This window comes from Protopterus annectens, chromosome 1.part0 (genome assembly GCF_019279795.1).
Source record: "Protopterus annectens isolate FY-2018-M chromosome 1.part0, PAN1.0, whole genome shotgun sequence".
NCBI classification, from domain to species: domain Eukaryota; kingdom Metazoa; phylum Chordata; order Ceratodontiformes; family Protopteridae; genus Protopterus; species Protopterus annectens.
In genome coordinates, this window is record NC_056725.1 from 221,330,195 (window position 1) to 221,343,623 (window position 13,429).

The window sequence follows — 13,429 nt, forward strand, 5'->3', positions numbered from 1 at the left end:
CAGGTATACGGACTCCTCTACTGAAGGGTTGGTAGACTTCCAGCTACCACTCTGCTTTAGCATTTCCAGGATGTCTCCAAAGGAGACATCATCAGGAGGTGATCATGGGGACCCTTCAGCCTCATCGAGGTCCGCATCAGAAATGATGGACTCCTCTGGGGAGTCTAAGTGCTTCCTCTTGCATATTCTCTTCTGAGGGACCTCCTCAGAACAGTACTCTGGGGAGGTTTTGGAAGAGTGGGGAGTGCCCTGTGGGGCATCCTGATGCCTAAGATCTCTGCATCCCTGTGGATGCAGGGGTATAGAGGCAGGCACCAAAACTTTAGGGGGATGAATATCCACAGAGGACTGTGGAGACAGCACCCTCCTCATTACCTTGAAAGCGCCCTGTCAATGACCTGAGGATATCCCTGGATCCGAAGAAGCCAAAGGAGGAACCCCCCCCCCCAGAACCAAAGAAGGCAGACCCAAAATTGAGGTAGGAGCCAAACTCAGCCAAGCTGAGGCCCTAAGAGGTAAAGTTGGATCTGACAGCAGTCCGATCTGACTCACCCCCCGGACCCAACTGGAAAGTGTCACATCCTAGACTCCTCCAACTCCGATAGAGCTGAGGACATCTGAGCCATGGTCGGATGTGCAGAATATGTGGTGTGTATTGGATCTGAGGGTTCCACTAAAAACAGCTTTGGACCTTCAGACTCCGAAGCCAGAGGTTGGACTGGAGGAGGAATATGAGCAGAGGAGGTGGATGTCATAGGATCCGAAGACTTAGGGGTCGGATCCAACAGTAATTTGACCAGTGCCGGTGTCTGCAAAATCCTCTGTACCACCCGATCCACGTCGTCATCGAGAAGACCAAGTCAAGGAGATGGGAGATTTTGAACTTTGTAGAATAGGAGATCTCAATGTAGGGGAGATAAGTTCCAAGGTTGGAGACTGGCTCCTAAGTTCAAATTCAACCTGCACAGAGCAGGAAGGTGTTCAAGCCAATGAAGTTTTGTCATATCCAGTAGCCTTTGGATCCGAGGTGGACAGTCTGGGAATTTTTTGGGTCAGTTCCAATGAAACAGAAGAGGAAGGGTCTATATTATACAGTCGAAGTTTCAAAACTTCAAACCTCACATGAGTAAACTCATATGAGCGAAGTTAGAAACATCAACTACATAATAAAATAAAAAAAAAGGAAAAAACGTACCTTACCCACTCTGAGCAGACCCCTTGCACCCCCCATGTGAGGGGCTGCACTTCCCACACCCCCTCTACTCATATATACTAACTCCGAGAACGCACTTCAGTGCAGAAAGGGAAAATTTCCCATTCTGCACGTGAAAAGACATTGACTTTCACCTTCAACCTTTCTGACATTCAATCATATAATGTCGACCATCTATGATTCGAACATCGGAACAGTCGCTCATCAAATATAGACCTGAAGAGGAAGGCTTCATTCCAGAGCTGCCTGATTTATCAGATTTAGAAGAGGGAGATTTGTCAGGTTTTGGATGAATCCGGACCTTCTTCCAGTGCCTCTGAGAAGGGTTTTTTTAAAAGACCTTTCAAGATCAATTTGTTTTTCCTCTCCAGGAGTGCTCTATGATTGAAGGCATGACAAACAGAGCACTACTCCTGGAGATGGACAGCCCCACGACAATAAACACAAAGTGTGTTTATCACTAAGGGGCATTTTTTACCACATTTATCACACTTCTTGAAGCCCACTGGTTTTAATCCTTGCCAGACATTTTTTAGACCAACTACTAAACAAAAAACAAGACAGAAAAAAAAAAAAAAAATATATATATATATATATATATATATATATATATATATATATATATATATATTTTTTTTTTTTATATAATCAGACTGGACCCTATAACTTAAACAGGTCAAGTTATGAGGAAAAAAATGGAACACAACAAGGGAAAAAAACAGAGGCAAAACCCTCTAATTTAAACGGGCCCTGACTAAGAAGAAACAGAGATGATAAAGGTAAAGCCCTCTAGCTTAAACAAGCTGTACCACAATTCTCTAAATTAAACAAATTGTAATATTAATATGAAAAAAAGACACTGACAAAAAAAAAAAGAGAGAAGAAAGCAAAAAAACATTAGGGTTAAAAGCCATCTAACTTAAACTGGCTATTTAACTGTTTTTATTACGAATTAACAACAGCTGGGAGGGGATGCAAGGCCTAATGGAAGACAACGGCCAATCTCAAACAGCTCCAAAAGCGAAAATATTCAGCTATTAGAAACAATCAAATGTACAGTGTAGAAAAAATACACATGACTCAATTTTGCAGTTGAAAATATACTATTTAGCCAAAGCTAGCAGACGGACACTGATCTTGTTGCGGCAAATGAGAACTGGAGATGGTTCTACTGCATGCTGGGATAGGGATATAGCCATGAGCTGGCAGAGAGCCCCGAGCTTTTAAATAAAGGCTGAGACAGATCCGAGGATCAGATCTCAACCCAACCTAATAAGAATGAAGGCAAGATAGGACAACATCACATAAATGATTAAGGCTTATTAAGATGGTACATCTCCCTAAAATAGTTTGTCTTACAATGTTTAGTACTATCGCCACCAAAAACAAAAAAATTGATAAAGAAAATGAATAATATTCTACTTTTTTTTTGGCAATGTAATAAATCAAGAGTTTCCTTTGACTGGCACAGAAAAGGTTGGGATAACGGTGTAATAGGATTCCCTGATATTCAACTGTATGCTAATTCAACAATTGTAAAAGTTATAATGTTATGGAAAAATTTGTCTTATGATTCAAAATGGAAACAAATACATCAAGAAATATTATTGTTAAATAATAAATATATCACAACCAGTCAGAAACAAACAGTCCCTAAGAGTCTTATCTGGTTATTAAACGATTTTTGTGGAAATGGAATTACACCCTCTTCTCAAATTTCCTATTTAAATAACATCATTTCCAAAAGTTCACATATTCAAACCATTGTATTAAAGACTTAATATTTTCTATGTTTCCAATTGCACACACAAATGACTGCTTAGAAACTAAAAATGTCCAAAAAATTTACTAAAACAACAAAGTAATTTAATTTATTGGCATCAGTTCTTGGTACTGATATATATATATATATATATATATATATATATATATATATATATATATATATACACTGTTGAAAATGTAAGGTCCCAGTGCGATCAAGATCCTGAGAATTGGTTAATTTTACAAATTTTAGAGACTTTGTGAACACAGAGATAAATAAGATATTTAACCTACATAAGAAATCATTCCACAAATTATTAGAATTTTTAATAAATATCAATAATAACGCAATGAAAAATAAATCATATTTATCACAAATTTATACAATTCTTAAATTAGATTTCATATATTTAGACAATTCCTATTGGAATTATTCCTCAAAAATTCATAATGAAGACTTCTCTGAAGAATATAAGAAAATAATATTAAAATCTGCAAATAAAACCACATCTTCATTATACTGAAAAAGTTTCACTTGACTACAAAAACAAAACTCAGGCTTAGAAACGCAAGTAGAAACTTTTCAATGTACAAAGCAAGCATTTGGGATAGAACCCTTCTTTAGTGCAAAAGTAAAAATCTTCATACACTACTCACTATTTAAATAGGCCAATGGTTATTGCATGTTACACAAGCCCCAATAACAGTGCAAGGGCAATTAATCAATAAACAAAAAATTATTTTCAGATGCAAAAATTAAGTTTTCAAGTGCAGAAATAAAAGCATATACATTAAAAAGCATAGACAGCATATATAAAAAAACAGAGACAGCATATATAAAAATATATATTCATCACTCCTATATAGTGAAGCTTCTACAAGCTACAATTTCTGAATGAATTTAATACATTTTTAATACAATAATTTAAAATTAAAAACTAGCATGCTATCTATATACTCATTTGCTATACTGCATCTGTTTTTTTTTTTTTAATAGAATACGTTTAATGCTCAGAGCTGTATTTATACATGGGGTTAAGTCGGCTTGTAATCGTACTATCCAAGCATATTCTCTAGACTCCAATAAGTTATTTATATCACAATCCCTGATATTTCTAAACACTGACTCTTATCACCCTACACTTAAATTCATGGCCATGACCATGTTCTAATGAATGCTTCGCTAGAGCATTAGACATAACCATTCTACTCCTGTCTGAGCTATCCTCAGTAATGTATTCTTTCAAATTTCGTGTACTCTTCCCAACATAGAATACAGAACATTTTATACATGCAGCAAAGTAGACAATATTAGATGTATGGCACAGTGAGTATATTTCCTGATCCTCACTGTACTGCGATCTGCATTCAAAATATACAGCTAGTTCAATGTTCGAAGTTCCAATCTTTTGCACTCTCAATGTTGTAAACATCCGTTCTCCTCATTTTGATTATTTAAATTTCAGTGTTCTGTTATTTTGATGAATTAAAGTAGATCTGATTTAATATATATAGTAATGTACATTGATGTTGATGGGTTCTGTGTCATATCTTAAGGTGGTTATTGCTAAAGTTACATATACAAATACATACAAAATTGTCAGTCACATACAATAAAGACTTTCTAGCCTGTCAATATACCAAAACAGTCATCCTAAAGTGACCAAGCTATACTTAAAAATATCTAAACTGCTGTTTGCTTTAATACACTTTGGTTGTCTGTTACAGGCATCAATTACTCTCTTAGAGAACCAACTAGTACATCTTTCTTTCATTTATAATCTCTTATCTACCTTGTCTTGTGTTCCTATCCTACTCTTTGAAAATTGCAAACATTGCCAGAGGTAGTTGTTTCTAAATGCCCTGCAGACCTTAACAAGATCTCCTCTTGAATGCCTATATAAAACACTGTAAACCTTCAGATATTTTAATCCTTTGCAATATATAAATGTTCACATCCATGGTTGACATTGGAGTATTCCCACTGTATTATTTTCAATTTACTCGTTACTTTTCTTATAAGGTTTCCATAATATTACTCCATATTCTAGACTGGGTTCCCATTTTTAAGTCATCTGTATACGGGCAGTAAAACACCTCAGATGAAATGATAAATCAGAAAGATACAAACTAAATGAGAATGGACCATGACAGAGCCCCGTGGGATACCTTGAATGGAACTGAGAATTTCACCTGCCCAATTGTGTATGATACTTGTGATGCCCTTTATGTAAGCTACTGTCTTATGTTTTAGCAAATCTAGCATACAGAAGCCATTTTATTAAAAAATAAAATGAAGACTACATAACAAGAAATGACTCAAAATGTATATAAAATATATATTTATTCAATCCCAAGCAATAAAGTGTGAAATGTATACTACTAGTAGAAAGGGAAAATGATTTTTTCATGTGAACACAGAACAATACACAGTCTTTAGCATGCTATGAAATAAAGAATGTGTCTGTTAATCTTTAGACTACACAATAAGTCAGTCCACAGCAGAAGACGATTACAGCTCACAGATGGCATTTTGGAAGCCTGCATCTTATGTGATTATTAATGTGTCAAATTTTTATTGCCTTTTCTGCTGATGTTTTATTTACTAATAAACTGAAAAATTACTGCATATCTTACCTTCTTCTGTCTCCTGAGGCACTGCTGTTGACGGAGTTTCCATTCCATGAACCTGAAGATGCTGACTTTTGATTATGACTTGAATTACTCTGTAAGACAAAAACAAATAAAATGACTTGTCACACATTTCTGAACACTGCAAATAAAAAATGTTTAACATATGTTCAAATTACAATTTCATGAAAATAAAGGAATATGCTCTACAGATTATTCTAACTTAGAGAAATCAGCAGTCAGAACCTTCATACTGGGAAACACCCAGGGTTGTGAGAAATCATAGAAGACAGCATGAAGATTATTGAAGGGAAATGGAATAAATACTACTTTTGACATTCACTTTTGTTAAGGTCTTTTGAGCATGAGATTGAAAAAGGCCAGTGCTGGGGAATCACAATGTGCATTTGATTATTTATTTATTTATCCTTTGCTGATCGCGTCAGTCCCACTAGGCTAGTAGGCCCTTTTTTCAGGGGTGACCTAAGGTGGTATTTATACTACTAGGGGAAATTTGGCCAGAGCATCATGGAACTTCCCCTCCTCTTTGTGAGTGGGGATGCTGTTTGCTGTGGCACTTTCTGCTTCCAATCCAGGCATGGACATTGCTCTGAGAAGCAGGTAGGAGTATGGACAGTGTTTGCAGCATGGAGGAGGTTACCAACAGAGAAGATGAGTGGAAGTCAGATGATTTAAGTTTGCAAAACAGATACTGGAAGACAAATAAGTATGTGGAGGAATGAAGAAGATGTGTTAGTGAACAAGAAGGGAGAGGAGAAAGAGGAGAATATTGTAAAGGTTGTCGAACCTTCACAAGATTCAGAATTGTTTTCCAGGAGAGATTGTTCAACGGAAACTGTGAGTCACAGCAGGGATGTATTATTATATCACTTCCATCAGGAAGGGTGCAGGATCTGTACCTGAATAACCTAATTAATCCAAGTGAACCTGAAAGCGAAAAAGCAGTGTCATGGGGAGAGATTATGAACAGAATTCAGAAAGAAGTGGAAGAAATAAGCAAAGAGTCGAAGAAGTCATATGCACAGACCATGAGAGAAGGACAGAAGAGAAAAGAAAAGAAAATGGATGTGAGAAGGAAGAAGTATCTCCTAAGAATAGGTTGTAAGAAGGAAAAAGAACCCGATAGCTATGACATTTAGGATAATATTATATCGTCTTTGGGTATATCACCTAAAGAGGTAAGAGCATTTATTCATATTAATAAAGGCACATTTTGTGACATTTTCTTTAAATCAGGTCAGTATATAGAAAATTTTTAGAACAGCATGAATTAAAGAAGAAATTTAATTCGTGGAACTTGTATGTCAATCAAGCATTTAATACAGAGATAAAAAAGAAAATGTATGTGCAGTTTTGAAATGAAGTAGAAAAAACACTATTAGAGAACTATTTAAAGACTGTATGCAAAGATGTTATGGACATTAGAAAAATTTATGATGAGAGGTTTATTGACTGGGGGTTGGGAATGTGCTGTTGTATTAAAAAATGGAAAATGAGAAGACAATACATATACTAAGCAAGAAAAATGCAGAAGGAAAGAGAGGTACTGGGAAATATTGAGGGCAACCAAAAATATGTTTCTTTTGTGGCAAAAAAGATTATTTGATTAGTAACTGCAATAACAGAAAGTGTTATATCTGTGTTAAAGTGGGACATGAAGCAAAAAATGTGACTTGAAATGTGTAAAATGTGAACAAATGGGGCATTCGTGGATGGATTATAAGTAAAATACAGAGGAAAGGGGGATATGAAAAAGAACAAGGAGTGTACAAGAACAAAGTACAGATGTAGACGAAGAAAATGAGTAGGAAGAACAGATAATGGTAGAGAATAAGGGGGTTAGGAAAACAACAACAAAAAATTAAAACAAAGTGGGAGAAAAAGAAGGGAAGGAAGAAATGATAATTTAGAGTGATAGGGAAGATATCATCCAATTTGGAAAAGAGCGAAAGACAGAAAATGAGCATTTAAGGATGTAGGTTTGAGAGAAATTGAAAAAGGTAAAGGATGAAAAGGATATTAATTCATTTAAAAAATAAGTGAGAATTCTAGCTATAAATGTGAATAGTATAAAAGTATTAAAAGAAGGCTACATGCATTGGAATGGTGCAGAATGCTTGATATGGATATTATTATACTAAAAGACAAAATAATTTTAACAGGATGGGAGAGATTACAAGTAGACAAATTATGGAAAGGTGAGATTATTTGGAATATGGGAAAACAAACGTGCTCAGGTACAGGAATATCAAGTAAAAATTCAATAGAAATTTTGGATTACACTTTAGTAATATCAGATGGAGAAACAGTGGTGGATGTATGATGGAAAAATCAAGTCTACGGAATTGTTGCAGCCTATGCATAAGTTATACAAAAAGAAAGAGTATGTTTAAAGGAATTTTGGATTATGTGAGTGTGACTGTACAAATAATATTAGTGGGGGATTTTAATTGTGACATAAAAATAGAATAAAAGAGGGAGCTGGTATTAAGTTAATAGCAGAGATTTTGAAAAATGAAAAATTATATATACAGGATAATAAACAATGGACCAAAGGAGCAACTTTAAAACGAAATTGATTATTCATGATTTCAGAGAGCTTGAAAATTATACAAGAAGGAATAAAAGTGACGGGTCTATATTAGATCAGCGAACGCTTAAACAAGCGAATGCTGATTGATCGACCTTATTTTAGCGAATGTTCAAAATATCGAAGCAACAGAAACCCAAATTTTTTCCTAGGGAAAGAATTTGGTTGTCCATTTCTGTTGCTTCGGTATTTTCAGTGCTGTGGTGGAAAGTTACGGGTCGGATTAAGCTAAGTGTGCGATTGTGTGGATGTGAGTGTTAGGGTGGGTTAGGTGAGTTAAGGTTAGGGCTCGGGTTAGGTATGTGTGCGAGTGTGTGGACGTGAGGGTTAGGGCGGGTTTAGGTGAGTTAGGGTTAGGGAGCGGGTGAGGTGAGTGTGCGATAGTGATGGACCTTAGGGTTAGGGTTTGGGTTAAGATAAGTGGATAGTTAGTGGTGTGTGCATAGTTTAGTGTAGGGTTAGGTGTCAGATTTTAGGTGTATGTGGATTTCTGTTTGTTTGGTGTGCTTGTGTTGTGTGTATGTGTTTTGGATCAGTGATTTTTTCCCTAGGAAAAAAAATCACTGATCTGACAGTTCGAGATTGTAAGCTTTCGCTTACATAAGGTCGATCAATCAGCATTCGCTTTTTTAAGCGTTCACTGATCTAATATAGACCCAAAAGTAACAAGACTTTCAGATCATGTGGCAATTTGGATAGAGAGCTAAGAAAAAGATGGACATATAAAATAGGTAAAGGCATTAAAAGATTAAATGAAACAGATTTGAAAGAGGAAGGTAGAGAAAGGATTAGACAATTATGGAAAGATAATTTAGATACGAGAGTGTTTTAAAAGAACTGGACACGTTGGTGGATATGTTTCAAAGAAGAATATATGAAAAGTTTCCTAGAATGGCAAAGTTTAAAAAGAAAAGAAGAGAAACAAAAATATAAAGAAGTAAGCTATGAAGGGTTTACAGAGGTAATAAGAGATAAAAAAAGGATTTTTGAAAGACAGGAGAAGATACATGAAATGAATCAATAAAAAATTTAAAAAAACACTGTTTAAGCAAAGGTATTTTTACAAGGAAAGAAAGAAAGAGGTTGCAACATATTTAAATAAAACAGTAAAAGAAAATAGAATAATAAGAGAAATAAAAAACGAGAAAGGACAAAATGTTAAAACACAAAAAGAAATGATGCAATAAAAATATATATAAAAAGAGATTTCTAAAGTATAGAACAGAGGAAAAACTATGTGGAGAGTTAAAAAATTAACTAAAGAAGATAATGAAGGGCTAGAAAAGAAGATAACTATGGAAGAAATTAAAAATGTATTAAAAACAGTAAATATGGAATCAGCCACAGGTTTGATGGCCTTGAATATTATATGTACAAATATTGGTAGAATTAGTTTGTAGAAGTTTAAATGAATTGTTAGAGAAAGATTGGAGGAAAAATAAATATGCATTGGAGCTATGAACTTTATATGGAATAATGGAGAAAAGGAAGATATAAAGAACTGGAGACTGATAAATTATGTAAATTATAAGATATTTATGAAAATAATAGAGAAGAGACTGAAAATAAAGCAAATAGTACTAGATGAATCGGTAGTAGGAAAAATGGGAAAAGAAGTCAGGAACATTTGATAATAAATGAAATGGTAGATGAAATAATAAACAGGAAATCAGAACATAAAATCATGGCAGATGATCTGAATAAAGAATTTGATAGGATACAACATGAAACTTTATGGACTATATGAAATGGTTACAATATAATTAAAAAATAATATAAATATTTGTTTCAATATATGAAAATAATAAAGTTAAATTAGTGATAAATGGTTGGTTGGTTAAGTGAAGAAATAGATATCAGAAGCAGTAGTATTCTATTTACATTAACTATGAATGCAGTTGTTAATGAAATAAATACAGCATTAAAGAGCAGCAGAATACAGAATAAGAGAAAGAATTCAAATATCAGTGATGTTTTCTTATGCAGATGAAATAATTTTAATAACAAAAAATGAAAAATGGAGGAAAGTAGCGATTAGGAAACTTAACCAAGAGTTAAAGATTATTGGCATGAGTATAAATAAAGATAAAAGCAAATGTTTAGGAATAACAGGTAAAAATAGGAGGGCCTCAGTATAACATAGAAGAAATAGATATTTCAGGTTTAAAGTTTGGTGGTGATCAACATAGAACAAAACAATAGGAAAATACAATACAAACAAGGCAGATATGGTTGTTTTGTAAGACATATAAGTTGATGCATAGGAAGAAAGTATATTTGATTAATTCCGCTTTATTACATAAAATTGCATATTTAGCGTGTGTGTTTATGGCTCCTGTAAAATATGAAAAAGAGTTACTGTCAACCGTATTTGCATTTACATGGGGCTCCAGATAAATACAGTAAAAAAAAGGGGTATTATATGCATCATCACTGAAATGGTGATATGATTAAAGAAAGGTAACAAAGCTCTGATAATTGTAATAATGTAAAAAAATATAAAGAAATATGGGAAATGTAAACAATTTAAAAAAGAGGAAATGGATATCTGAGTGACTAAATGAAGGAATATCAAGACAACATTTTATCATGGAGGATAAGTTTAGGTAATCTAGAAAAGAACAGGGCAGAATGGTATGTGAATATAATGAACAAGTACATCAATAGCGACAATTAGAGAAAGAAAAAATAAATTAATGCCATAAAATCAAGGATAGAGACATGCAAAAAATATTTTGAATGTACAAATTTTTTATGGAGACCAACAATAAAAAAAACTGAAAGTAAAAATGAACATGCAATATAAAAAGAGAGAAGAAAGCTTGTAATTATTGTGGTGAAGTTGAAACTACACAGCATGTTTTTTGAGCTGTGGAAGAGTGAAGAAATTATAAGAATAATATATGAAAATGAGATTGTGAAAGATATAAAGGACATAAAAATGGATATGACAGAATATGGCTATTAAAGGGATAAAGAGGGAAAAGTATATAGATAGAAAGATGATTCATGTAATATGGAGTTTTTGGAATGAAAGATTAAATGAGCTTAAATGTCATAGAATACTGTCAGAAATACTGAAGAATATACGGTTTTGGTTATGGAAAAAGGGTTGGGGTGAGATAAGGAATGTAAAAAAAGTGAATGTATAGAAAAGTGTAAACAGAAAATAGATTATAAGTGTAAAAAACGTAAATAATTTCAAATAATTTGCAAACCTTTTATATATTGTATATATGACAGTGTTTAATAAAGAAACGCCTTCTTTTTGATAGGTGCCGTGGGATCTTTTATATCCACCTGAGCTACCACCAACTCATCACATGGGGCCTTGGTTTAATGTCTCATTTGAAGGATGACACACCCAGGAGTGCAGCACACCCCTTACGCTTCACTGCCATAGCCTACTGCACCAAAGGCAATATTGAACCACTGATACGGTTATGTAATATTACTAAAGAGAATGTATGCGGACTGTGGGGAGCATCATCCTCCCATGTTCCCTATTGAGATGTGAGAACTCAAAATGCCAAGACCTTAAATGCCAGGGGAAAAAAGGCAGAAAATCAAAAAGAACAGCAAATACTGAACATCACTCTTCTCCTTTAAACTTCTACTTTGCAGGGGGCAAGCCTCCCTCTCTACACTTATATATCCCAACTCTGACAGCCCAACATCAAAGAGAAAAACAAATAATCCCGGAATTGGTAATCTTAGACTCAGTATATGTAAGTCTGTTTTTTCAGCAATTCAATCGCCACATTATGAAACTCGCTCATGTGGGTCCCGATATTTCAAATAGTTACTTTTGCAGCAGCTATAAACTGGGTTTTTGGCTTCATTCCTACAAAAATCTCAACCCGTAAATTAGAACTGTTTATAATGGATCCACTGACACACAAAATAGACAACTACTGTGCACAAGATTCAAGTTTGAATAGCAGATTTGATGCATTTATATCCCGTCAAAAGAACTCGAGCTGAGTGACTGAAAACTGGTGCTCTTATTCCAGGAGGAATTTTTTACTTTATTTATCTTTTGTTGACAAGGTTAGTCCCACTAGGCTGGTATCCTCTTTTCAGAGTTGGCCTGAGATGGTTTATACACCTACGGGAAATTTAGCCAGGGCATTAAGGAACTTATCTTATTTGTTAGAAGAGTGTTTATTTCAATCCTAGCACAGGGGCACCTGGGAGAACAGCACTCAAGAAGATCCAAGATAGCAGATAGCACAGAAGCGAACTTTGGTGCAGTGTTTGAAGCTGAGCAACAGTCTGAGAAACTGTTTCAACAGAATTTGTTTCATTGGAAGCAAAAGTTCAAAACAATGATGGATGTGTTATTACAATCCTTCAATGGGAAGGACTGTGGTATGAGGACAGAGTAGAAATTATGGACAAAATTCAATCACAGGAACTGGACAATATTTTGAAAGAAGTTTGCTAAGACTGTTAAAGGAACTTAAGGGAAAGTGATGAGAGATAAAGACAGAAAATAAAATGTCAACAATCAAAGGAATTTATGGTAAGAATTCAAAGCAAAGAAAATGAAACTGACAGGTATGACATCTTAGATAATGTAATGGTCCCACTGGGAATGAAGGCTCAGAAGGTAAGAGCTTTTATTCTCATTCGTAAAGTCATATTTTGTGACATTATTTTTGAGACTGGTTCTGTTCTGGAAAATCTTTTTGGGGAGTATGAGAAGAAAAGGAACTGTAATCCATGGAATCCTTATGTGATTTGACAGAGAAACAAAAAAGAAAATGCATACTCAATTTCGAAATGAAGTTGAGAAAGAGATTTAATTTACCATCAAACATGATTTCATTTAGCCTTTCATTCCAAATCGTCCACACAACATAAAATAATCTTTTAACTATTTTATTAACATATTTCTCATTTTTATGGCTATAACATCAATACATACACATATCCATACTTATTTAATTTCCCTCCTTTATATTTTCAAAGAAATTTTCTTTACACAATTGTGCTCACAATTTTGTGACTCATACATTGTACAAAATCATGTTCTGTAGTTATTTCTTTGCCATAACATATATAAACGTCTTTCACTGATTTTTTATAGGACATATTTCCTTTTACTGGTAATATCACTAAACTCCATAAAATATATTGACATTCTACTTGCTTATTACACCATTTTTTTTGTACTTTTAAACTTTTTAATTCATTAGCTCAGCCCA

General features: G+C 34.2%; 1 protein-coding gene across 2 annotated transcripts in view; it reads right to left on the minus strand.

The window, feature by feature from the left end:
* The window catches only part of EIF2AK2 (eukaryotic translation initiation factor 2 alpha kinase 2), a 1,554,704-nt gene that overhangs the window by 918,414 nt on the left and 622,861 nt on the right, over nt 1–13,429 (minus strand). For both annotated transcript variants that reach the window (XM_044057939.1, XM_044057874.1), the window contains exon 10: nt 5,615–5,703. In XM_044057939.1, the coding sequence (XP_043913874.1) occupies nt 5,615–5,703 (89 nt within the window). The remainder of the gene's footprint in view (nt 1–5,614; nt 5,704–13,429) is intronic.